This window comes from Caretta caretta, chromosome 12 (assembly GCF_965140235.1).
Source record: "Caretta caretta isolate rCarCar2 chromosome 12, rCarCar1.hap1, whole genome shotgun sequence".
Classification (NCBI taxonomy): domain Eukaryota; kingdom Metazoa; phylum Chordata; order Testudines; family Cheloniidae; genus Caretta; species Caretta caretta.
Window position 1 is genome coordinate 25835415 of NC_134217.1, and position 27205 is coordinate 25862619.

The window sequence follows — 27205 nt, forward strand, 5'->3', positions numbered from 1 at the left end:
TGATGCCCTGCTGCAGTTTTTTCTAGGGTGACCATGTCTACCGCGATCCTTTCAAAAGAGGTGTCAATCAGGGCAGAAGGACCCAGGGTGCCTTGGGAATCCCTTTGCTTCTAGCTAGTTGACACTCTGGGCAGGAGGAACATTATTCTCTCACTTCATGGTTTACGCCTGGCCAATAGACTTGAACTAATATCTGGGCCAATATCTTTTCTCTCCCGAGGTGGCCCATGTAGGGGATATCACGTATCAACTGCAACACGGCCTGGCGGTACCAGCATGGTACCACCAGCTGGTCTCTCACCAATCCAGTTTGCTGATTCTTCTCTATTTGGTATAAGTGCACCTTCCTGAGTGCAAAGTGTGGATACCATTCACCTTCCTGAGACTCTGTTTTAATGGGGACTAGTTGCTCATATGCATGGCTTAACTTAGGGTTGCTCCTCTGTTCTAACAAGAAATTCCCATTCCGTAAGAGGACTGCCAGCTCCTGGTGGCCTGCTTCTTTCTTTCGGTGAGGGTCTGCAGCTGTGTTGCTCAGGATGTCCCTTCTCTGGGGTCATTGGCTTCCCCAAGGTTTGCCAAGCTCTGGCAAACTGGTGTCGCCACTTGGCCCCGTTCTCACTTGCGGCCCAGGCCTGGGTATTAATAACCTGCCATAAAAAGGATCATCTAGGCTATAATCATGGGGTAGGCCAATTTTTCTGCTAAGGCTGCGGTTATTACTGCAGTATGGGCTCCCACCATCAGCTGTAGCTGCTGGCTGGGGTAGGTCTTGACATTGCCATGGATACATTGAAGGTGGATTGTGTTTTTGGGAGTGGTGTTACTTCTCACCATGGAGGCCTGGACCACTGTCTGGCTGCAGCTTCCCTTGGACCATCACCGGTGCCATCAACTTGGGGAGGGGGTGTTTCCGTGCCCGGGTTTCCACCATCCAGCCCGGGGCGTACTCACACGCCATCAGTGGGCACTCCCTCGATATGTGCCATCTGCCCACAAGCATAGCATGTTAATGGGCTGGGGTTGCCAGCCTCTTTCCCAGACTGAGGGCAGCTCGCCTGCGGGATGTGGGCTAGACCTTCATCTATGAGCCACGCTTCAGATGTCTGGGGTGCCTAGCAGGCCTACTGGTGGCGTTCCACTCGCACTTGGCCTCCTTGTGCCCCTTGGGCTGACCTGGGCGTAAGGGGTGGCCTGCCCATTTGGGAGCAGGGCCGGCCTTAGGCATGAGCAAATGGGGCGAAAGCCCAGGGCGCCGTTACAAACGGGGCGCCTCCGGAGCAGGGGGGCCCCCTCCCCCCTACTGCTCAGCTGGTGTCTGCAGCTCCTGTCCGCTGCCTTAGAGCCGCCCCGGCAGTTGCTCTTGGGATCTTCCTGTTTGCTGTGCAGAGGGGGGAGGGATGGGGGGGAGGAGGGATGCTAATGTCAGGGTGTCCCCTGCACCCACCCCCCCAGCCATCTCCGCACAGCGGGTGGTGGGGTGGGGGGGGCAGAGCGGCTGGCGGCTGCTGCTGCGTCTGAAGGAGCTTTCCTTCAGACTGCTGCCTGCCGCTGTCTTAAAGGGGCAGCGCGCGTCTCTCACACACTCCCCCAGCTCACACACTGTCTCTTTCACACTCATCACCGCCCAACACAGGGGTGGCCAACCTGAGCCTGAGAAGGAGCCAGAATTTACCAACGTACATTGCCAAAGAGCCACAGTAATATGTCAGCAGCCCCCCAATCAGTTCCTCGCCCCCTCTCCCTGCTCCCAGCGCCTCCCACCCACCGGCAGCCCCGCCAATCAGCACCTCCCCCTCCTCCTCCCTCCCCGCACCTCCCGATCAGCTGTTTCATGGTGTGCTGTGCGGTGGGGGGGGGGGGGGCAAGGGCACGGCAGGCTCAGGGGAGGGTGCGGGAAGGGGTGGAGTGGGGGCAGGGCCGGGGGTTGAGCAGTGAGCACCCCCCGGCACACTGGAAAGTTGGCGCCTGTCGCTCCAGCCCTGGAGTCGGTGCCTAGACAAGGAGCCGCATATTAACCTCTGAAGCGCCGCATGTGGCTCCAGAGCCACAGGTTGGCCACCGTGGCCCAGTACATGCTGATATTGTCGTCGTCACTTGTTGGTACTTCCTACAGTGCACATATATTCTCTGTAATTGTATTCTTTCAAAGGGCTGTTATTTTAGTTTTTTTTACTGGGCTATGCATTTCATAATTGTATTTCTCTCTTAGGCTTATATTGAATTCTTTGAGTAGTGAGTTCTAAAATGCCTAACCTGTCCTGGCTGGAGTAATTATCATTATTACTTTTATTATCATATTGTGCTTTGGCATTCATTATTTAAAGTGGTACAATCAAATAATAGCATCCTCCTAGAATGTAACTTTAGCTTGTACTCACTTTAGCAATGCCAGTTTAAAAAACATTGTTCTAACTATGTGAAAGAAAACTTTCACCTTTAGCTTTCAAGGACAAGGCAGAGGAGGAGATCCATTTTAGTGCTATAAGACAGAAAGGTGAAACTTTCCAGGCAGCGCAGTAAGGGGGTGGCGGGGGGGGGGAGGGGATTTGGATAGAGGGCTGTCAAGGTTCCTCCCCACTCTGAACTCTAGGGTACAGATGTGGGGACCTGCATGAAAAACCTCCTAAGCTTATCTTTACCAGCTTAGGTCAAAACTTCCCCAAGGTACAAAATATTCCACCCCTCATCCTTGGACTGGCCGCTACCACCACCAAACTAATACTGGTTACTGGGGAAGAGCTGTTTGGACGCGTCCTTCCCCCCAAAATACTTCCCAAAACCTTACACCCCACTTCCTGGACAAGGGTTTGGTAAAAAGCCTCACCAATTTGCCTAGGTGACTACAGACCCAGACCCTTGGATCTTAAGAACAATGAACAATCCTCCCAACACTTGCACCCCCCCTTTCCTGGGAAATGTTGGATAAAAAGCCTCACCAATTTGCATAGGTGACCACAGACCCAAACCCTTGGATCTGAGAACAATGAAAAAGCATTCAGTTTTCTTACAAGAAGACTTTTAATAAAAATAGAAGTAAATAGAAATAAAGAAATCCCCCCTGTAAAATCAGGATGGTAGATATCTTGCAGGGTAATTAGATTCAAAAACATAGAGAACCCCTCTAGGCAAAACCTTAAGTTACAAAAAAGATACACAGACAGAAATAGTTATTCTATTCAGCACAATTCTTTTCTCAGCCATTTAAAGAAATCATAATCTAACACATACCTAGCTAGATTACTTACTAAAAGTTCTAAGACTCCATTCCTGGTCTATCCCCGGTAAAGACCAGCATATAGACAGACACAGACCCTTTGTTTCTCTCCCTCCTCCCAGCTTTTGAAAGTATCTTGTCTCCTCATTGGTCATTTTGGTCAGGTGCCAGCGAGGTTACCTTTAGCTTCTTAACCCTTTACAGGTGAGAGGAGCTTTCCCCTGGCCAGGAGGGATTTCAAAGGGGTTTACCCTTCCCTTTATATTTATGACAAGGGCATGGGAGTTCAGGGGGTGGTTAGAGGGGGGCCTGTCGGGGGCAAGAAGTGGGGGGGTCAGATAGGGGTTGGGGCCTGGGCCATGCCTGGCACAGCCTCCCCTAACCGGCCCTCCATACAATTTCAGAAACCTGATGCAGCTCTCAGGCCAAAAAGTTTGCCCACCCCTTATGTAAACATTAATCAGACCCACTGGAAAGTGACATTGAACTGATGGAATTGTACAGTTACATTGTATCCTCCAGAGACCAAATTTTTCATCTCTAAAATAAATTCTCCCCTCTCACCTCATGTAACAAAAATAAAACTGCACGTTTGAAAGTCATTGCTGTTTACCTTAGAGCAAGAACCAGGGATGTTAAAAATTAAAGGTCAGGTTATAACCACCTTATGCAGGGTGCGCAAGGTCAGAGAGGGCACAAGAAGCCAGTCAAAATTGCAATCCTACAAACAGGGTAGGCTTTCTGCCAGCACCTCATAGGGTGCAAACCACCCCAAAAGTGGCAGGAAGAGATAGGGCTATGGGCTGAGTGGAACTAGCTGACTAGCAGGCATGTATGCCGCAGTCTCAAGGGACAGAGCTGCAGGCACCTTTCCTCAGCACACCACAGTGGAGTTCCAGAAGGGCTTTGTGTCTTCAGATACACAAACCCCTGCAGTATTAATCAGGGGAGTACAGCTTGAAACCACTACAGCCTTGGGGAACAATCTTGCCACACTGGGCTCAGATCCACCGAGCTTCTGTTTCTCACAAGCAGTCCTCTCTCAGTCTAGGCCCTTTGCAGGGTTAACGTTCCCTTTCAGCTTCTGCAGATGGGTTCTTTTCTTCCTTTTCCCACATCTGAGTCCCTGAGCTTCCTTCTAAATGAATCAACCCAGCTGGTCCACAGCAATCATCAGAGCTTTGTGTTGCTTCTGGCTGCTCTGCCTTCTTGATCTAGCTGGCATCATGAGTTACAAATCATAAGCACCCTTCCTTAGCCTTAATCCACCCTGCAGGGAGACCTGTGAGCCTTATGGATTTAATATGCTTGAAAACAATTTCAGAACAGTATGAACATCATGGGCAGAGCTTCTGAAGGGGTCTTTCAAGGAGATATTCCAGGCTGAAACATGCAGTACTATACATACTTATTCATCTTGATTATAAGTAGAATCCTGTCTTTGTATGATGAGCATTTCAGTATGTAACATTGTGTGTGACACTGGGACAACTTTTGCTGTGTTTTTAAATAGTTACTTAATACAGGCAACTAATTTTTGTTTGAGGCTCACATCTTTATTCCTGTTATTGTATTACAATTTTTATCCGTTTTATCTATCCCTGATCACACACAACGACATAATCTCTGACGTATCAGTAAACAAAGAAAATTTCAGTGGCTCAGATTATTTCATTTTCCATTGCTTTAATTTATCCAGGGAAGAGTAAAAGACAAATTAATCAAAAAAGGGAAATTATCTGATACAAAATCAAATGTTGTGCAATTTTACAAGTGAAAATATTACTGAAAAATGTTAGATGATAAAAGAGATTGTTTTAATTTTGGAAAAATGTTAATGTTTCTTTTCTTGGTAAGTTATTTGCACTGTGTTTGGTATGGGAGAGTGTGGTTAAGCTTTTAGCAATATTACATATATGTGTACGTACATTGAGATTGGCTAACAACCTTTGCATGTGTGCTCTTTCATTTTCTGTTTAAAAACCCCCTCCCAAAGCATTAATATAAACCAAAAAGCCCTACCTAGCATCATTCAAAGTCTGGTTGAGGAAACAGAAGCATGCATCTCAGGATATAATTTGGCCCTATATTTTTAACATTTCCCCATCAGACTTTTCTGATATTTGAAATCATTTATGTTCCAAATTTTATTCCAGTCCATTATCAAAATGTAGATATTTGAGGGGAATATGTGTTGCTGTTTAAAAGATACACACCATGTTGGATTCATATCTCAGAAGATGGGTCTCTTCCTGAGATACAGAGTTCTATTTCCCTGTACTTCCTCTAATACAAGATTATCCTTTACATTAAATCCCTAAATGCTATATCTAGTCTTCCCTCCAATGCCCCTAGTGCCTCAATTACTTCTGTTGGGACTTTTTCAATTGTTAATATCTCCTATTATTTAATGTAAATGATCTGGAGTTTTCCACTTTGTCACATATTTCGCTAGTTAGCAACAAAATCTCTATAATGTCCAGAGCTTTGCTCTCACTTCCCTCAATCAAACTAAAAAATGTGCTAATAAGATTAAACTTTTTCTATTGAACCAATATTATCTGGTAGAATTTTGCTGTGACAAATTGAAAGATACAAATTTAAACATTATCATTTATAACTCTGAGTGCTCTTTCCTGTCTTCAGTTATTTTCTTCACATTTTCAGGGAAGATCTCTGTCCAGAACTCCACTCTGTTCTGTTTCAGTTTCTCTGCTTTCTTTTGCTTTAAATTTAATTCCAGGTATTGGTCATTCAAATCATAGACTGGCCATTCAACCAAACCTTTGCCATTAGGATTTCTGGAAATGATAGAATGAAGAATAAAATCCCCATTTAATCTATTGAGACTAAACAAATTCAAATGTTACAACATAATATTTTATTATAGCATTATTCTCACCCATTTCGAGCAAAGTTAGCCCAATATTTCATTATCGTTCGGCTGAGGTGTTTCTCTTCCTCCGTAGCCTCAGCTGAAAGGGAGAATATGTAAATGTAACTATTTTGTAAAGTAAAAAACCAAAACAAAATGTTTGAAATTATACATGCATAATATCAAAGCATGAGTGCATTAGACTATTCAAGATACAAGTTATAACAGAATTGCTTAATAGGGAATGACGCTTACAGATTTTTATTGTTTAGATATTATTCTAGCCTGTCTAATGCTAGTATTTTCAAAGTTTACCAGCCAAAAGAATGATGAGTTGGCTCATTATATATGTTCCTGAGCATTCAGTCCTTGTTCTAAAATCATACATAAATATGTTTGCATCTCAACAGATCGTGTAAAGCTGCTATTCCTAGTCATTCCCTTAGAGAAGCGGGAAGGTACAGTGAAGAGAAAAAAAAAAAGCTGTGAAGACAGGTTCACAGCATAGATGTGTGCTAAATTCAAAACCACATCATAGTCCTGATGCACAGGTGGAAAACTGGTTTGTCAATATACATGTATTTCCACATACAGGGTTTAAAAGATGCAACAGGGTGTAGAAAGAAAATGCCGTAAGTACCACTCTAAAGATAACCCTCAATAAAAGAATGTACGAGCTTAAATTATGTGGAAGGAAGAAGGGAAGGACAAAAAAAGTACATCAGTGTTATAAGGAAAAAAACCAAAGTTAATGAAAAAAATAACTTACCCATCTTTTCTTTGTTAGCAAAAGTACTTAGTTCAACGAAGTGAAAAGTGTGGGTCGTATTTGTTTAAAAGACAAGTATGCATCCATACTGTGAAATAGGTTTACTTTACCATGAAAGGATAATATCTGAAAGATGAGTCCTTACCAGTTATGCCTGTATCATCTCCCAAGAACGGCATACCAAAGACAAAGAAAAGTTCATCTGAATGATCCGCCTTTACAAAATCTGGCCTAGTATCTTTAAAAATACTGGGTCCATGCTGGAATTCATAAAAGTAGAGAGGAGCGCCAGAGTCTAAACAAGATAACATTGAGAATCAAAGCCAAGATTACAATTACTGTGCTTTCCACAGGGAACCATTAAATCAGATCAACAGCTTCATGCATGTTCTGAAATCTCTTTTCATATTTTAAAAGGCTGCAATAGATTAAATCTTGAAATCAGATGCTGACTAAAATTCTAGCTCAGCTAAGGTTTAGAATCAGTTGTTTCTGAACTAGATTTCAGAAAATACAAGAGGCTGGGGTACAAGCAGACTAAATTCACTGATTTAATATCCCTCCCGTCCTCTCCTTCGATCTAAAGAACACACACCACCACCCAAGACCCGACAATAGTATTGGATACAGAATAATTAGAACTAAATGAACTTGGGGCCAATATTTTTTTTAGCTGCATCCAATACTAAATGAAGAAACAATGTTTTGGCATATTGACTGAAAAATATGAGGGCGCTACCATAGGAGAAACATCCATTAGCTCCTGGTTTAGCTGAGGAAATCCAACCTCAGTGTTAACATGTTATGTTCTTTCATGTAATTTATTTCTGCTGCATAAAACTTGATCCTGCCTAACTCTAGAGTACTCTCTCCAATATTAGATACTAGAAAGAGCAATAGGATCTAGTAACCAAGAAAGCGTTGACAAAGTAAAGGTGGGCTAGACTGAAGAAGGATAACCAGTACAGTAACTCCTCACTTAACGTTGTAGTTATGTTCCCCAAAAATGCGACTTTAAGCGAAACAATGTTAAGCGAATCCAATTTCCCCATAAGAATTAATGTAAATAGGAGGGTTAGGTTCCAGGGAATTTTTTTTTTTTGCCAGACAAAAGACTACACACACACACAAAGTTTTAAACAAACAATTTAATACGGTACACAGCGATGATTATTGTGAAGCTTGGTTGAGGTGGAGGAGTCAGAGGGTGGGATATTTCCCAGGGAATGCCGTACTGCTAAATGATGAACTAGCAATTGGCTGAGCCCTCAAGGGGTTAACTCATTGTTAATGTAGCCTCACACTCTACAAGGCAGCAGGAATGGAGGGAGGGGAGACAGCATGGCAGACAGAGACAGACACATACACCGTGTGTCTGTGTGTAAGAGAGAGAGATGCGCATTTCCCCTTTAAGTACGCTGCCCCACTCTTAAGTACACTGCCTTGTTAAGTTAATCAGCAAGCTGAGACCACAGCTGCTGCCAGGAAGCTCCCTCCGTCCTGAGCCCTGTCGTGTGTCCCCGTGCTCTATGGAGATGGGTAAGCAGGGTGCAGGAGCAAGGACACCCTGACATTAACCCCCTTCTTCTCCCCCGCCCCAGCAAGCAGGAGGCTAGGGAAGCAGTTCCAAGGCAGAGGGCAGGAGCAGCACAGGACAGTGGGGGAGGGACAGCTGAACTGCAGGAAATTGATAGCCAGCTAGGCGGCTGCTGCACAGGGAACTTAGGGGAGCGGGGAGCTGATAGGGGGCTGCCAGTCCACCTGGTTCCAAGTCCCCACCAGCTAGCTGCATCGGGCTGCTCTTCCTGCAAGCTGTGGACAAAGCAGGCAGCTGCCAAATGACGTTATAAGGGAGCATTGCCCAACTTTAAACGAGCATGTTCCCTAATTAATCAGCAATGTAACAACGAAACAACGTTAACTGGGAAGACTTTAAGTGAGGAGTTACTGTACCAAGTTTTACTCTTCAGAAAGCACAGTCTAAACTGGAGAAAAATGCAGACAACATTTTTTCCAAACAAAGGGAAATAAGGGCATGAATCAAAGCCTACTGAAGACAACAGAAGTCTTTCCCTTGACTTTCCATTTGGATCAGATCCTAAATGAGGATACTTGTCCTAAATGAGTTTCTCCACTGAAGGAAACAGCATAGGAGGAGAGAGCAGCATGGCAGAAAATTATCATGTGCAAGTGCCAAATCTTGAATCAGTGAGAATTTTGGCATAATACAAATTTAGTGCTACAATGATTTATTCTCAGCTGAGTGCCAACTGGGAGTTGGTCTGAATTTTCGACGTTGATTGGAAATTCACCTCTATGATATTTAGACACTTGAAGAGCTGGAATAACAAAGAGGAAATCTCCCATCAGATCCTGAAATCGGTCTCGCAGCTCAGCAGGATCATCTGTGTCTCCTAAATATTCATCTGCTACCACAGACACAGATTCAGATGGAAACTTCTGTAATGAAGGATGGAAATACAACATTAACGGCAGCGTTTAGTGTGCTTCTCTCTCTCGAGTTCTTTCTCACTCGTGAATTAATAAATACTATCAATTGGTTTTTTATTAGTGCTGGAGAAGCCAAAAGTGATGTGGCGTTTTGGAACATCACTCTGGACAGTAGAGATTCAATGTATACACATTCCCTAAGGAATACAATTATAAAACAATGTAATAGCTATAAACAAGAACAGCAAAAGAACAGTCATACACAGCTTATGTTAAAGGAAACCACCTCTTTGAAGGGGCTGGAGGGGCACAAAAGATACTATTAGTTTCAGTGTGGGAACCTTCTTTTATTTACTCTCCTTGTGCCTCATATTATATGGCAGTATGGAGCCACCAATTCCTAATATTCCATCCTTTCACAGGGGATGACACCAGAGGAGCCACAGTTAGGTCTGGAATCCACTACTAAGCCACTGAATGCATAAATACGGCAAAAATGAGATCTCGCCAATAGCATCATATAGCCCCAAATGTGGAGTGGGTTTAAAATGAATATTAAAATATCACCCAAATTAACCTGCTGGTCTCTTACCAGTTGTGAAAATGTCAGCTGCAATGATGAGATTATGGTTTGTTTCTCCATCCCTTCTTCTATGCCAGAAAAGTTAAGTGCCTGTATAGTTAAAATATAGTTTTTCCTTTTTATATATTGATTAAAATGATTTGATACCATGTGTTATTTAATTCATAACTACTTACTGCTCCATTTTATACTAGCCAGTAATTATGATTCATCATTTATTAAATATAAACTTATTCTTTAAATACGAAATTATTTAAGTAACCAGAAAAATGCTTGATGGTTGAGCAGATGGGCACGAAAAGTTGTGACAGACTGAGTTACTGAAAGCCATTTGGACATACTGATACCAGAGATCAGATTTAGTACCATTTTCTGAAGACAGTTTGACAGCACATGTTAAAACATGTTCCTTTAACAAAAATTACATGTCTAAAAGTCTTCACACAAAAATTAGAGTTATTAATCAATGACAATATAAATTGTGGGATTAATCAAAACTCTCACAGAACACACGACATATTGGCAGTGTGTTCTAGGCTCCTGGCAAACTCTTTGGAAAGACCAATAAATGTACAATATGTTTAGACTCTGTGAGACAGTGGAGAAGATATTAAAACATTTGCTGGGAGATGTCAACCCCCATGCATTTAAAAGAGGGGCAAGGCTAATTCAATATGAACCTGATCCATAGTCCACTGATAGCAATGACATCAAAGAGTGCTGTCTGATTTATAGGAGTAAGAACAGAGTGTAGACAATGTAGAGCAGGGATGGCAGAGCTATATTTAAAACACTACATGTTAGGGGACTGTACTTTGATTCTGGTCCTATGGAACAATCTCATATTTTGTAACACAGGAATTAGTGTAGAAAAGTAATTAAAAATGTCTTACTGAAAGAATAAGCCAGCCATATTCATGGTTATTTACTCCTATTATATATGGGAGAGTACTGAATTCTTTGGCAGCCAGCAGCTCTTCAGGTTTCTTTGGCATAAACACACCATCTATAACTGCAAAGAAATATGCCCCTTGCTGTAAGAAAAAAATCAATATATTATTTTATAATTATTTCTTCCTCTAGATGACATTGAAAAATTCCCACTGCTGAGCCAAGCCAAGCCGAGCCAAGACTAAAATAAGTACTCACAAGTTCTAACATTTTACAATCCAACACAGAAGAGGGTTGTAAAAGCCATTAACAAAGCCCTCAAGTCTCAGGCTATTTTTATTACTTTGTCATGTGCTTCCTTGTGGAATATCTACACAATGTATGTGTGGGGTACGTTAGGTCTATTTCACCTTTTCCATGTCAGAAATATGTGGGTGCATGGAGGGAAAATATGGCAGAGTTTTGCATACTGGGAAATAAATAAGGAGGGTTACAACAAAATAAATACTAGGTGTGAGATTTTCACCATTCTGTTGTCCTAACTCTGCTCCCACTGAAGTCAATAATAAAACACTCATTTATTTCAATAGGAGCAGTTAAGTTGGACCGAGAACTTTAGAATGTTCCATTCCAGATGGCCAAGATTAATACATCAGCTGAACGTACCTTGGAAATGTGTGTTATTAGCTTGATTTGTATAAGATGTATAGTTAAGACTTCAATAATATGGAAGAAGAATTTCAAAGAACCTTTCACATGACTATAAAAAAGAGAGGATGGTAAATTCCCAGCAGTGGCATTTATACTGCTGTGTAACATACTTTAATTCTGCCTTCTAAGAAAAAAATGACTCTGGCACTGGAAACATTCCCTATGAGCTAGCTATATTTCCCAGTTTGACAGGGACAATTAATTTATTTTTCACAACAGGTGAGCAGCAGCACTGACCCGAAGAGGCAAGCCCAAGAACATGAAAATAATCCTAGGTAAGGATGTGGCCACATGCTAAAATTAGCACACATACGTCCAGTATTTCTGGAATAGAGGATATATTTTCTTGCAATTCAAACATACATTTCTGGAACAACATATCTGGAAATGACAGAATGGAATCGAAAATGTGGCCTCACCTGGTGTTTAAAATTGAGGGTGCCAAGATTTTGTTTCCATGACTAACACTTAGTGCACATAAAATCTGGTTTGCATACTGAAACTGCATTTGTGGATGCAAATCTGGTAGATGCCTAAGTCCTCAGAACACTGCATGACTCTGATCCCAGGCTGAGTTTAGCAGCAACAGCAACACTGCTAGACCGCGGAGGTTGGAAACAGAGAAGAAGCTTCTCTTCTAGAAGGCTCTTTATTGGCCTGGCCAATAGTCCAGTGGACAGTTGTTGGCTCCCCTGTAGTCTCTGAAGGCTGAAGTGAGCCTTCTGGACACTTCTGGAAGATCATAGGATTGGGGAGAGGGTCAGCCAATTGTCCCCTAAGGACTTCTGGGCCACAGAAGAGAGTTTTAAACCACTAGAACTTCCTTCTAAAGAAAACATTAATGGTCTTTTAACTTTATATTTGGGAGCTCCACTGTCACGAACATACTTCCTAGGCCAACTCTCCATTCCCCACAGCTGCTGCTGTTCCTCTTTTTCCTCTCTACCCTGAAATCCCCTTCACAGAAATGGAGGCATTCCTGAATTCACTCTATCTGCTGACAGCTGGCTCTGTGAAGTCTGCTTACTTTCCCATTCTAATGCTTGATACAGAAGCCTCGGTGTGCAGATGTACTATAAATAATCAGAAATAAAATTGCAATAAACTTTGCGTGGGTGTAGAATCAGTGGGTAGCAGAATAAACAAGTAATAAATGTCATAAAATTAAAAATGGGCTTGAATCCAAGTCCTGGATTCAGATACTCTTGGACTTTGTGGAGTTTGAAATGTGGATTCAAATTCTGCAGCTCAGTGGACCATCCTTGTATGAAACACTCAGTCCTGGTCTATGCTAGGAACTTGTGTCAGTCTAACTACATCACTCAAGGGTGTGGATTTTCCACACCCTTGAGTGACATAGTTATACTGACCTAATCCTCATTGTACACAGCACTATATCAACAGGAGGGCTTCTCCCATTGACACAGCAACCACCTCTTGGGGAGCTGGAGTACCTACACCAATGAGAGAAACTCTCCTCTTGGTGTAAGTAGCATCTTCACTGAAGGACTACAACGGCACAGTGTAAATGTAGACAAGCCCTAAATATCAGTAACTGCAGTAAGGGCCCAATCCAAAGCCTACTGAAGTCAATGGGAGTCTTTCTACTGAGCTTAATCAGCCTTCTGGCAGCTCCCAAACTAGCAACTCTCACCTACCTTCATTAGATCAGCACTCAGGGTCATTATTTCCTTATCCATTTTCTTCCTTAAACAGTGAACCATGGCAGAACTGGTTGTCTCACAGCCAGATATATTAGCGATTACCTGCAACTGTTAATAAAAAAAAAAAAAACGGATGAGAGAGGTGTGATAAAAACAAATCATCCATCAATAACCAAAACTGCTCTAGTATGATGGATTTTAAAAAGTGCCCGCCACAAACAAGTTACCAGTGTGCAGAGGCAATTAGATGCTTCCTATGTCAACTCTCCATTCCATACATCTCTTGCCTTAGATCAAATGGTGGGCGTGTCAAAATATAGATACACTCAGATTATGGTGTATGGAGATATGAACAGGAGTCTGCAGGCCCCATGTTTGAAGAATACTTTCTGTTTTCTTGGCAATATTCAAAGCAAAACAGGCTATTTATAAAAGCTTAATCTTCAACAGATATATGCTTTGATGGGTCTCAGTTGTAATTCTGGGGTAAATTCGGGTTCCTTTGATTGCAGTCCTTTTTCTGTTCCCTTTGTAATGTCTAAGGCTTCCTTGTCTCCTAACATTTTTTTTAAAAACATTAGAAAAGTCAAGTTCTAACTCCTGTTTTTCCTCCCGGATTCGGAAAGTAATAGCACAGGACACTGACTTCTCCCAGTTCAATAAATGAATCTGTTGAGTTTGGCAGACTATTGCAGCTCAGGCATTAGCCTCTTGTGATGTTACATTCAAAGTCTTCCTAGAATTGCAGAGGTCCTACAGAAAAAGAGGGAAATCAGAACCTGATATTTTCAGTCTACAATTTTTGTTGAAGTAGGAGAAACTATAAATAAAACCTTTGAGATCATCTTTCTCCATCAGGAAAGAACAGGAGGGTGCAAACATATGGTGGTTAATTTGAAACTCAGTTTTGAAAAGGTCTCAGGCACTGGAAACTTGGTATTTTAGAGAAATACGGTTAAGGTAATACTGAAAACTTACGTTAGCAATGGCTTGAGCATGGGAAATAAAGAAGCCAGGAAGCAGAGCAACTCCACTTTCTGATATGGCTTTATGGAACAAACCTTTTGACAATGGAGATAAAATCTACAAATGAAAAACAAAAATATAATTTACATGTTAAAATGCAGATTTGATACAATCCATGACTGACTTTACTTCAGAAGCTAGATTTAAAAGTGAGGCTTGATTCTAGACCAGGGATCGGCAACCTTTGGCACGCAGCCTGCCAGGGTAAGCCCCCTGGTGGGCCGGGCCGGTTTGTTTACTTGCCATGTCCGCGGCTCCCACTGGCCGCAGTTTGCCACTCCAGCTACCAATGGGGGCTGTAGGAAGCGGCAGCCAACACATCCCTCAGCCCGTACCGCTTCCCGCAGCCCCCATTGGCCTGGGACGACGAACCGCGGACAGTGGGAGCTGTGATCAGCCAAACCTGCAGACACAGCAGATAAACAAACTGGCCCGGCCCGCCAGGGGGCTTACCCTGGCAGGCCGCGTGCCAAAGGTTGCTGATCCCTGGTCTAGACTTACTTAGTGTTCTTAATACAAAGGTATTTATTGGAAACTTACATGTGCTCCAACACTGAATGCTCCTGCAGACTCTCCAAATATAGTAACAGACTCTGGATCTCCTCCAAAAAACTCAATATTTTCCTGAACCCACTGCAGAGCTGCCACTTGATCCAATAAGCCCCAGTTTCCACGAGCATGTTCATCACCAGTACTGAAATCAGAAGTGTATATAGGGTATCAGTCGTATACCACTAATACCTAAGGAATTAGCTACCTAAGGAATAATACCACCGGCTATTTATTCCTTATTGTCTGGCATACAATACTGGCTCTACAGAACAAAAACCATGTGGATACTTTATTCTTACACCAGCTTATTCAAGGTCTATTTCTGAGCCCCAACGTATGGCTTTGAGTACTACAGGCCACTGCTGATCGTTGCTTGACTTTCAAAGGAATAGTTTTGCACTATACATGTGAACTCCAGACAACATAATATTACAGACAGAGCATTTAGCAACAGGCACGTATCAAGTTACATTATAGGTTTAGGCTGACCAGATTAGCTTTCTGTATTTTATAATTTTTTGTTTGACTGTGAATTTTTAACTGCTGTCAGGGCATCCAGAGTAGAACGGGATAGGTGCTTTTTGTCATTAAAAATGAAAGGTAATAATAAAATTAATTACTTGGAAAAAAGATGCTGTAATTGTGCAGTAAGAAAGGTTCACTCATCATGAGCGTACTTCCTATCATGGTGGGTGGGCGTGTGTGTGTGTGTTAGTTAACAGAGTATCTGGTTTGAGCAGATTCATAGTAACAAAACATGTCTCACCTAAAGAATCCAATGACACCTAATCTATACTGGACAGTTACTACCACCACATTTTCATAGGCGGATAATGCCGACCCATCATATATCGAGGCCCCACCTATCACGAAAGCTCCTCCATGGATCCACACCATAACCTGAAAAAAGCAGGATCAGTTACAACTATTTGTAATGATGAACTTGCTAATTTTGTAATAAATGACAAAAACAAATCAAAGGGTTGCAGGTTGCAATTTATATAAACAGGATTATTATTTTTAAAGCAACAGTTTAGTTTTAGATAGTGCTCAACAAAGAGAAAACAAACTCTTGTTTATGTACAACATTTACTCTGTTAGAAGTGTGACAAGTGACCCATGCTAAGGACCAATACATTTTTATTTACTTTTGTCACCAAGACCATGATAATGCATTTTAAATATCCTTTTTACCCAGTGTCATTCACTTATATTTATGTACAGTGCTTTGACATTTCAAAGGGTATCAGAGGCTATTTACGCTAACCAAGTTATCTTATTGAAATAATGTTCAGCATTTTCTTTTGTTCGATTGTTTGCTATAATTCATATATGGCTCTTCACTTTGTATTTCTAACAAAGGTGCTCCTGCCCTGTGACTCAGCAGAACTAGGATGATTATTTTTTATTATTTTACAGCACCCAAGGGAGTGATGAACATCTTGCAATATAGATAAGAAGTCATGATCCCTACTCTGAAAAGCTAATTTCGGATCTGACACAATGAAAAGGGGTAAGAGAACAGTAGTGAGAAGCTGAGAGAGGAAGGACAGGTTAACGTTAGTAGGTTAACATTAGCAGATTAAACCATTAAGTAGGTTTGCTTACAGGTAACTTAGCCTTCTTGTTGGAATGGGCAGGAGTGTAAACATTCAGATATAAACAATCTTCAGAAACTGTTAAGGGAGGTAATTCAGTTTTTAACATTCTTTCTATTGTCTTTATCCACTCCATGACTTGTAGGCACCTTTAATGATATAATGAAAATGCCAGTGTTCAGTAAAATGATAGTAACACATGATCATAATATTAGTTTTATCTGATACTAGATTTCTGACAACAGCATTTCTAAAGCTGAACACAATTACAGAGTGATCCAAAAATTCACAACACCACATTAATCTTGAAATAAGGAAACCAGCTTTAAGTAAGAATTGCAATTGATCTGAGTTACAACAGAAAACCCCAGTCACCTATATCCTCCTGGCATTATAATCATGTAGATTTTCCTCTTACTTTGAACACGTATTATTTTTGTTTCTGCGCAACTCATGAAAGTCAAGATATAACCAAAAGAGCTCTTAAAGCTTCAGGTTGCCTTATCAAAGTTCAACTCAGTGGATCAGTGGGGGAATCATTTTGCTTGGAAATGTGTGAAACAATAACTAAGCTATCAACTTATTTTCAAAAATACTACAAAAGGCATTATTTGGAAATATTCAGTATACAAGGGGCTGCCTGCTCATTTACAGCTCCTTCCAGCCAATATGCTGGAGATGTTGGATAATGAAGTCAACAGCACAGTTGTTTATAAACTCCTACTGAGAATAGGTTTCAGAGTAGCAGCCGTGTTAGTCTGTATTCGCAAAAAGAAAAGGAGTACTTGTGGCACCTTAGAGACTAACAAATTTATTTGAGCATAAGCTTTCGTGAGCTACAGCTCACTTCATTGAATGCATCCGATGAAGTGAGCTGTAGCTCGCAAAAGCTTATGCTCAAATAAATTTGTTAGTCTCTAAGGTGCCACAAGTACTCCTTTTCTTTCTACTGAGAGTAGTCTCCCTGACCTCAGTTGAGTCTGCATAGCAGGAGGAAGAGAAAGTGGGAGAGAACATCACTGATGAACAGTGAAAATTATTTATTGCAATGGCCATAAAATTTAAATTACAGTTAAAAATCAATCACATATAAAATCTTTTCCAGACAGCTTGACCCCACTTAAACTGACCTAGCAGGACTTACATTCCAGATTTATTTACTGAGGGCAACATTAACTAGGTTGGCAGAGTATCCAAAATTTAAATGTAGACTCTTATTCTCATTTTATTTTTCTAAAATAAAGCAACGGTTTTCACAGCTCACACTCAAATGGATCTCTAACGATATATTAGTGTTGTGGTGTTACTGGGCTATTTTAGTAAAGGACAAGGACACCATTCAATTCACAAGAGAAACGACTGGAGGATTTTAGGAATTTCACATTTTCCCTTTGGGACCCACCATTATCATGCAAACACATTCAATAAAGCCGAACTCCTTTCCTAGGATACATAATGTTACATACTCTCATTAACCAAAAAAAGGCATACATGATGCAATTCAGATTCATTTACTAAACAGGGTAGATAGGCAAAGCCTAACACAATCGGATCTTACATTGGTGGGTAGGAAATTGCAGCTCTCAGACCTTTCCATGGCTCTGCTTGTTGTGGTGGGGAAAATCTCAGGGATCCAAGAGGTGGTTTTGCAAAAGGAATTCCAAGAAAAACATTCACGAGCCTGTCTGCTCCTTTCACGCTGGTCTGTTTTCCTTGAAGTCGCCCATATTTGGTAGTCACTTCTGGTTGTGCACCTTTATGCCCTGTGCAACATATTGATAAGACATTAGCACATTCTCAATGAGGCAGATTTCCCAGGGCTTCAAGTGCTGCTCAGAAAATCTTCCACTTTTTTTCCAGGAAAACCTGCCTTACAGTGAAATTCTTGTAAGTATTGTAAGAAGTTGTACTTGTAAGAAATACCAAGAAGCTCAATCTATTTACATTATCCAAGAAAAGGTTATGAGATGACTTAATCATAGCCTATAAGTACCTACATGGGGAGAAGATTTGAGATAGTAGAGGGCTCTTTAACCTAGCCGACAAAGGCATGACAAGATCCAATGACTGAAAGCTGAATCGAGACTAGATAACCCCAGACTAGAAATAAGTTGTAAATTTTCAACAATATAGTAATTAATCACTGGAACAACTTATCAAGTCATATGATGGACTCTCCATTATTTTATGTCTTTAAATCAATATTGGATGTCTTTAAAAATATATGTTCTAGCTCAACCACAAGATATGGGCTTGATGCAGGAATTACTGGGGGAAATTTAATGGCCTGTGTTATGCAAGAGGTCAGACAAGATGATCCCAATGGTCCCTTCTGGCCTTACAATTTATTAATCTTTCTTCGATGCTTTTAGCATAGTCCTTTTATTTGTTTGCTATCATACATCAAAGTAAAAGTACTGTTAAAATAATTACTTCTTCCCTTACAGTATTTCACTATAAGAATTTTATCGTATTTCCAATTCCGAAGCAGAAATATGCTCTGATAGTGAGAGTTGGGGTGTAATTAGGAATAGGCTGCAAGTTTTTAAAAAACAACAAAAACGATGGGTTATCTGATCCTATATGGTTGAAAAGTGGCCAATCACCACTTTGATTACTTAGCATACTCCCCTGCATGACCTTTCATCTATCTCACTGTTTTGTCTCTTGTAGAACGTGAACTCAGACACTGTTCGGGTGACGCTGGTAACAAATAATTATCTTAATAAGTAAGAGGGATTTATTCCCTTCAGTTGACCCAACATTGTGCCTAAGAAAACAAATGGTTCCTTCCATTGTGTTCCCTCAGCAGGTCAACTATTGTCCCGATCCAGCAAGGGTTACCTTGCAGGATAAGGATACATGAGGTACCTTGCAGGATAAGGATACATGAGGCCAGATTCAGGAATCACACAACAGCAGGTTATATGATCATGCAGAGCACTAACTCTCAGGCCTAAGGGTTGGCCCAAACTAGGTATTTTACTGATCATTTTTTAAAGCTGCTTTACAGTTGAAAAGGGGAAAAAATGTCTGCGCTAGATATTTTAGGAATACCTTCAAATATGTTATTGACCTCTTACTTTAGTCACTGTTACTGACTGCTTTGGCTTGAAGGATTTCTTTCTTTTGGGTGTTAATCTTTCTCTGCTTCATATGTACTTCACAGAGAAGATGTAGCCTGAACTTTTCAAAGCATCTAAACCATTTGGATGTCTAATTCCTATTAATTTTTAATAGGTTTTGGTCAAAGCCCTCTACACCAACATTCCACACAAAGATGGACTACAAGCCGTCAGGAACAGTATCCCCGAGAATGTCACGGCAAACCCGGTGGCTGAACTTTGTCCTCACCCACAACTATTTCATATTTGGGGACAACGTATACCTTCAAATCAGCGGCACTGCTATGGGTACCGCATGGTCCCACAGTATGCCAACATTTTTTATGGCTCACTTAGAATGACGCTTCCTCAGCTTTCGTCCCCTAATGCCCCTACTCTACTTGTGCTACATTGATGACATCTTCATCATCTGGACCCATGGAAAAGAAGCCCTGGAGGAATTCCACCATGATTTCAACGATTTCCATCCCACCATCAACCTCAGCCTTGACCAGTCCACACGAGAGATCCACTTCCTGGACACTACGGTGCTAATAAGCGATGGTCACATAAACAACACCCTATACCGGAAACCTACTGACCGCTATTCCTACCTACATGCCTCCAGCTTTCACCCAGATCACACCACACGATCCATTGTCTACAGCCAAGCTCTACGATACAACCGCATTTTCTCCAACCCCTCAGACAGAGACAAACACCTACAAGATCTCTATCAAGCATTCTTACAACTACACTACCCACCTGCTGAAGTGAAGAAACAGATTGACAGAGCCAGAAGAGTACCCAGAAGTCACCTACTACAGGACAGGCCCAACGAAGAAAATAACAGAACGCCACTAGCCATCACCTTCAGCCCCCAATTAAAACTTCACCAACACATCATCAAGGATCTACAACCTATCCTGAAGGACGACTCATCACTCTCACAGATCTTGGGAGACAGGCCAGTCCTTGCTTACAGACAGCTCCCCAACCTGAAGCAAATACTCACCAGCAATCACACAACACAACAGAACCACTAACCCAGGAACCTATCCTTGCAACAAAGCCCATTGCCAATTGTGTCCACATATCTATTCAGCGGACACCATCATAGGGCCTAATCACATCAGCCACACTGTCAGAGGCTCATTCACCTGCACATCTACCAATGTGATATATGCCATCATGTGCCAGCAATGCCCCTCTGCCATGTACATTGGTCAAACTGGACAGTCTCTACATAAAAGAATAAATGGACACAAATCAGACGTCAAGAATTATAACATTCAAAAACCAGTCGGAGAACACTTCAATCTCTCTGGTCCCTCGATTAGAGACCTAAAAGTGACAGTTCTTCAACAAAAAAACTTCAAAAACAGACCCCAACGAGAGACTACTGAATTGGAATTAATTTGCAAACTGGATACAATTAACTTAGGCTTGAATAGAGACTGGGAATGGATGGGTCATTACACAAAGTAAAACTATTTCCCCATGTTTATTTCCCCCCCACCCACCCTACTCCTGCTGGTATTCGCTCATCTTAAGTGATCATTCTCCTCACAGTGTGTATGGTGACACCCATTGTTTCATGTTCTTCGTGTATATAAATCTCCCCACTGTATTTTCCACTGAATGCATTCGATGAAGTGAGCTGTAACTCACGAAGGCTTATGCTCAAATAAATTGGTTAGTCTCTAAGGTGCCACAAGTACTCCTTTTCTTTTTGTGAATACAGACTAACATGGCTGCTACTCTGAAACAAATTCCTCGGGCAACTTTGAAAATCTCACCCATAATTTATTGTTTGATTTTCTTTGGTCTTTGCACACATACAAGGTAATGATAGTCTGCAGAATTCTAGATGGCATGGACATCTTTTAATAACTTGTGTTCAAAGAGTCTCTTCTTTACAAAAAGTGGAGTACATAATACATTCAGGAAAAGGCTTATAAAAAGCATTACTCAACTTGGTCTTTCTGTAAAGACGTGTACACCTTTAAAACTAAAACAAATAAAAATGGCAGCTACATTTTTATTAACTGGAAAAAAATACAAACTGGTATCTTCAAACTTAGGTCCAATCCTGAACTAATCCATATGGGTATTTGTGAAGAACCTCATTTATTTCAATGGGTTTCTACACAGGAGTAAGAGTCTTCTCTGTGCACATGCCCTTGACTGTCAGCATTTTCAGGCAAGGAATATGTCACTTTCTATGTTTTTAAAGTACAATGTACATTTGCTACACTACATACATGATTTGCAACAAAAAGGAAGTAGTAGAAGTGTTTACTAACTTCTCACTATAGTAAAGAACTTCACATTATTATTAATACTTAAAGATACTACTATCATTTTCATAATAAAAATACTCCATAAACTTTTTGCAGTGAGGTGCAGTTTCTTAGGGTTTAACTTATTAAATGTATGTAGTATGGATATTTTTCATTTCTTCCTCTTCTTTCTCCCATTCTGACTTTTCCTTAGACTTCAGGTGGTTATAGGTCAGCTCTGACCAGCAGAAGACAGTGTGCTATTTACCACAATTTATCACGTAGATAAGCATTTCCTTATGTATCCAACTTTTCAACTAAAGTCTTTGAGCCTGATCATGAGAGATGCTGACTGCCCGCAACTAAGTCCATGGGAAGCAAAGGCATAGGCATTCAGTACTTCTGAGAGGTGTTGGTACTCCATAGGACCTGGTCCTTTGACTGAAATATAAAAGTTAATTAGGCAGAACGCTGAACTCAGTATCGAATCTACTGTGGCAACATAATCATTTTTTAAACAATAAGAATCTGTCTATTCTCACAGTTTTACCATGTTGGTTTGTACTTTTTGTATGACTGACTGGGCTCACTATAACCAGAATTACGATTGGATGAATTATGGGGGCTGTACTTTAGTATTAGGCAACAGCAGCATAATGCATGACTTTTCCCACAAATCTCTTGAGGAGGCAAGTATTAGCTCCACTCAGAGTTACTAGCATCTATATGAACCACCAGAAGGCAAAAAAGACTTCATTCAACATAATTTTCCTCTTCCTGATGAATATGTAATGACTTTTATAAAAAAGGATAAGGTAAAATAGGCAATGTTTGTTATTTACTGAACACAAGAAATCAATATGTGACCATTAAACAAAGACGACATGCCTACGCTGCAGGCTTAACCCATGCTCTTACCCCCCATCATCCTCACACAAAACCCTTATGCATGTGCATGTGTTTTGAACCTATACCTTTTTGCCCATCTGGGGGTTCAGGTTAGAGCACAGGGTCCTCTTTAAGGTGGGCTCTGACCAGCCCACTTTGCAATTAAGATGTAGCCCAGGTCACAGCTCAGGTTTTGTCAGCCCTCTAAGCCTGTAGTTTCTGGCCCTCCTACCTACTCACTTCCTACTTGCCTCCTATGTGCCTGAAGCTACCTGCCAGTTTATACCCACCAGGCCAGCATTTAATTCTTCATTCCATGCACCCATGCTCCATTTCTGCAGTATTCAGTTCACCTCATCCAAACAGCCCTAGAAGATGCCAAGCAAGCACGCTGCTAGCTAGCCAAAGGATCACACCAGGGTTCTGATTAACCTCTGGTGTGACTACAGCAAAGAACATGACTTTGGGAGAAGCATCCAAAATCTGCACTTGTATGATACATATCTCTAAGAGGTGAGGATCAAGCTGACAGTTGTTCAGAGGAAGGAATGAATTAAAAACCTAAAAAGCATCTACCACAAGGCAAAGGATGGCAATTGCAAGTCTAGCAAGTGCCAAGCTAAACATAAAATCTGTTCCCATGGCTAGCGGTTACTCTCCCCTAAAGGACATGAGAACCATTATATAGGTGTGCAGCAAAGGGATTAAACTAGATTTTGTGCAACATGTGTGCACAGGAGTGATTAAATTGAATTGAAATGAAAGGCAGAGAAAGAAGGTGACCTGGTTATGTGAAACCTGTGACAAAGGTATGAAAGGAGTTGAGGCATGGGGTGTCAGTGACCCGGCCCTTGGGAGAGGCTAGGCCCCAGCCCCTCCTCTTGTGTCCAAGGCCACCCCTTTCTATCTCCCTTCCCCGCAGGAGCCCAGAGCACACTGCAGCCCCTGGCCCCAAGGCCAGGTGATGAAGCCCCAGCCCTGGATGGCACCCGCAGCCCCAGTGTGCCCTGTGGCCCAGCCCCAGAGCGCTAGGCAGCGCAGATGCAGAGCCCCCATCCCTGGTACACTGGGCAGCATGGCTCCAACCTCAGCCGCCCTGCCTCCCTGAAGGAGGCAGGCCAGCCAGCTAGCTAGCCTGGGCCGCCAGGGCTGGGAACAACAGGAGGGGGCCTGGCCTTGGGGTGGAGTGTGGGCAGGGCCACACTAGGCTGTTTTCAGAGGAACAGCCGTGTTAGTCTGTATTCGCAAAAAGAAAAGGAGTACTTGTGGCACCTTAGAGACTAACCAATTTATTTGAGCATGAGCTTTCACGAAAGCTCATGCTCAAATAAATTGGTTAGTCTCTAAGGTGCCACAAGTACTCCTTTTCTTTTTACTAGGCTGTTTGGGTAAGCACAGCCTACCTCTGCCTATGGATATCTGCCGCCCTCGAAAATTTGGAGCACCCCTGGGTCTTAGTGTCCTCCCTCCCGCCTCTTCCTATCCCAGTTCTGACCCATCCTGCAGGCTCCCATCACAGTTGGCTGCTGCAGCCTGTTGACTCTTCCTCCAGAGGGGATCTAGTACTTAAAAGTGAAAAAACCTGCCAGACCTATTAGCACAACATTGAAACTGTTAAAGAGCCATTCAAGTGGTAATGAAGCCATTTAACAGGCATTTGCCAACCTCCAGGCATATACTGTTAATTTCTGAATTTACTGACAAAAACAGTTGTACATTACTGTAATATTTACTCAGAACATGTAGTCTACAGGACCTTAGTTTAAAATTTGCTTTAAAAATATTTCATTAGTGTGTTGCTGAAGATTATAAAATCACATCTGAAAAAAATCCTTGCATAAATTTTTAGATGCACACTCTGAGTATTCACCTTTAGCCTGAAATGCTTGGATCTTCAAACATATAGTTTTTTAAATAAATCCTTCAAAAGACCACCCTTATCTAAAATATACATGCGAGTCCGGGCTGCCGTCAGGCATAGGGGCACCAGTGTAAAAATACTGCATAGGGCTCCATAAATCCTAAGGACGGCCCTGCTGCCGCCCATGAGTTGAGGGCTTGATTTATATCATAACGTCCTTCACTTTGAGATAAAAATACTATTTCATTGTAAAATCAATGTATAGCAATAAAGAAAAGTCTTGCAAGTAACAACCAATTTCATTTACATATTTTCAGAAACAAAGAGTCCACAGCAACAGTTTCTAAGTGAGCTGTAGCTCACGAAAGCTCATGCTCAAATAAATTGGTTAGTCTCTAAGGTGCCACAAGTACTCCTTTTCTTTTTGCGAATACAGACTAACACGGCTGTTCCTCTGAAACCTGTCAAAATTTTTTGTGTGTGTGCAAAATTCCCATTGACTTCAGTATAGCCAGGACTTCACCCCAGTGTCTATTTTTCGCTCCTGCCCTAACAATTATAAAATGCTTCTAATAATTCACTCGAGTTTTGCCTACCAGTTTGGCTGTAACTAGGCACTTTGTCTTTTTGTACTCCCAGAGCAGAGGTTCACTATGTCTATGAGATAATAAATTTCATAGCACCGAATAAAATTCTACCACTTTCATTTTACAACTAACAAAAAACAAACAAAAAAAACCAGAGGAAAGCCTAGATACTAAAAATTACACTTCAACAAAATACATTCACCCTTGGCCTCTGAGTGAGGCACAGCCTCACTGTAAACAGACAATTGTGAAGGTAACACCTCTTAGTTTTGTGCAGTGTTATTATGTCAGATCATATTAAAGAAGTTCCGTATTAAAATCACAAATGAGTTTGATTCCCCATAGTTTAAATTCCAGGGTATTAAGAGGTCTCTTGGTTTTTGGTACTGTTTCTCTCCCTCTGTGTGTGAAACTTGCAAGCTGCTAATTGCGTTAGTACATTCTAAGACAGAGTCTGTTCTCAAAGCAATTCACACAGAGAGAGCTCAAAGCAATACTCTGTAACAACAGAAACAGCACCCAGAGACTCCCTGCCCTTTTGTTGTATTAACAATTGTGATTAAAATAGAGATAGAGGATGTTTGTGGATGGATGCTTGGTATGGATAATAACTGAATGATCAGGGAGGTGCCAGCCTAAGAATCCAGTGTCAAGGCGTCAAGTGGAAATAACCAGAGAACCCCCAGAGGGCAGACTGGAATCCACCCAACAGCCTCAAGAATGGGAGAACCAAAGAACAAGATAACATCTGGCAGCACAGCGCCATCAGGAATGTGCTATCTGCTGATTGATTCAGCAACAGCATGATGAACCAATTCCCATAGACTGGCATAGGAAGAAATTCCTATAAAAATGGACTCTATGAAGTGAGAACTTTGGGGTCTGATTCTGCAAACCAACTTCCAGGAGTGTCAGATGAGCATCTGACAAGGCCCTACTCCCTCCTCATGTCCAGGCCACCTGGCCAGTGGCTTGGCATGAGCAACTCTAAGGCTGGTAACTATGATAGCAACCTTGCAGAACCTCTGTGTGTGTGTTTGTAGGAATGAATGTGTGAATAAATATGAGATTGAATGGAATGTTATAGCTATAATTAACTGCTTACTATGATTCTTTCTGTATTCACAGTAAATGTGGTATTTTGCCTTTTTCCCTTTAATAAGATCCTGCTGGTTTTTGATTTATTGGTATAACAGCTGGAGCCATGTCATCCCCAGGATATTAGAGACAAGGTGGAGAGGTAAAGTCTTTTATTGGACCAGCTGAAACATGCAGTGCTCGGGGGGGGCTGGGGGAGGGGTGTTTCACACTCCTGAGTAAGAAAGTTGCAGCACTGTAAAGTGCCAGTGCAGACAAGCCCTTAGACTGTCACAACTAAATACAAGAGCCAAGACAGTTTGGCATACATAGTTAGCACATATTCTGAGTCATTGGTTTTCCAACTGCAGATTGTGACCCAGTAGTGGGTCACAGAATGTAAAGCACTGGATCGTGGCAGCTCTGGTCAGCACTGCCGACCGGGCCATTAAAAGTCCCGTTGGTGGTGCTGCCCAGCTAAGGCAGGCTAGTTCCTACCTGTTCTGACACTGTGCTGTGCCCTGGAAGCAGCCAGCATCAGGTCCGGCTCCTAGGCGGGGTGGGGGGGCCCACAGGGCTCCATGCGTTGCCCCTGCCCAAGCACCGGCTCCACACTCCCATTGGCCGCTTTCTGTGACACTTTTTTTGGGGGGGGGGGGAGAGGAAGATTAGTTGTATATATAAGACAAAGCCCCTAATATGAATCAGACTGAAAATGTTAAAAATATCTTAAGGGTCCCGTGCTTATATCCCTTCCTGACTTTTCCCATCAGTAAAGGAGGTTATATTTACCTTCAGTTGCAATCACAAGGAACCATGCAGTACAAATCAGAGATCTGAGCAGCAAACTCCTGACAGCAGATTGCATTTTCACGTCTACACTAACCAACTGCTCGTTCTCTTCTAATTGCCAAAATGCAGGCACAAAGGTCACATGGCCAGAAGAGTGACTAAGGGCTTGTTACTAAACTCTAGATCGAAACAGATATGAGGTAAAAGGCCCTGGAGATATGTGTTAGAAAGGAATTAATTTCCACCCCACCCCTAAGTGAATAAAAAAGCCAGTTCT

General features: G+C 41.9%; 1 protein-coding gene across 1 annotated transcript; it reads right to left on the minus strand.

Moving 5' to 3' along the window:
• Window positions 1–4502: 4502 nt before the first annotated feature.
• On the minus strand, window positions 4503–27080 carry LOC125620668 (fatty acyl-CoA hydrolase precursor, medium chain). Its single transcript, XM_048816690.2, has 13 exons — window positions 26929–27080; window positions 17896–18100; window positions 16348–16486; window positions 15506–15639; window positions 14728–14881; window positions 14140–14244; window positions 13156–13269; window positions 10789–10929; window positions 9905–9985; window positions 9174–9321; window positions 7007–7156; window positions 6120–6192; window positions 4503–6018 (listed from the first exon to the last, which is right to left on the minus strand). The coding sequence occupies exons 1-13, from the start codon at window positions 27002–27004 to the stop codon at window positions 5832–5834; spliced, it is 1707 nt and encodes a 568-aa protein (XP_048672647.2). The 5' UTR covers window positions 27005–27080; the 3' UTR covers window positions 4503–5831.
• Window positions 27081–27205: the final 125 nt, after the last annotated feature.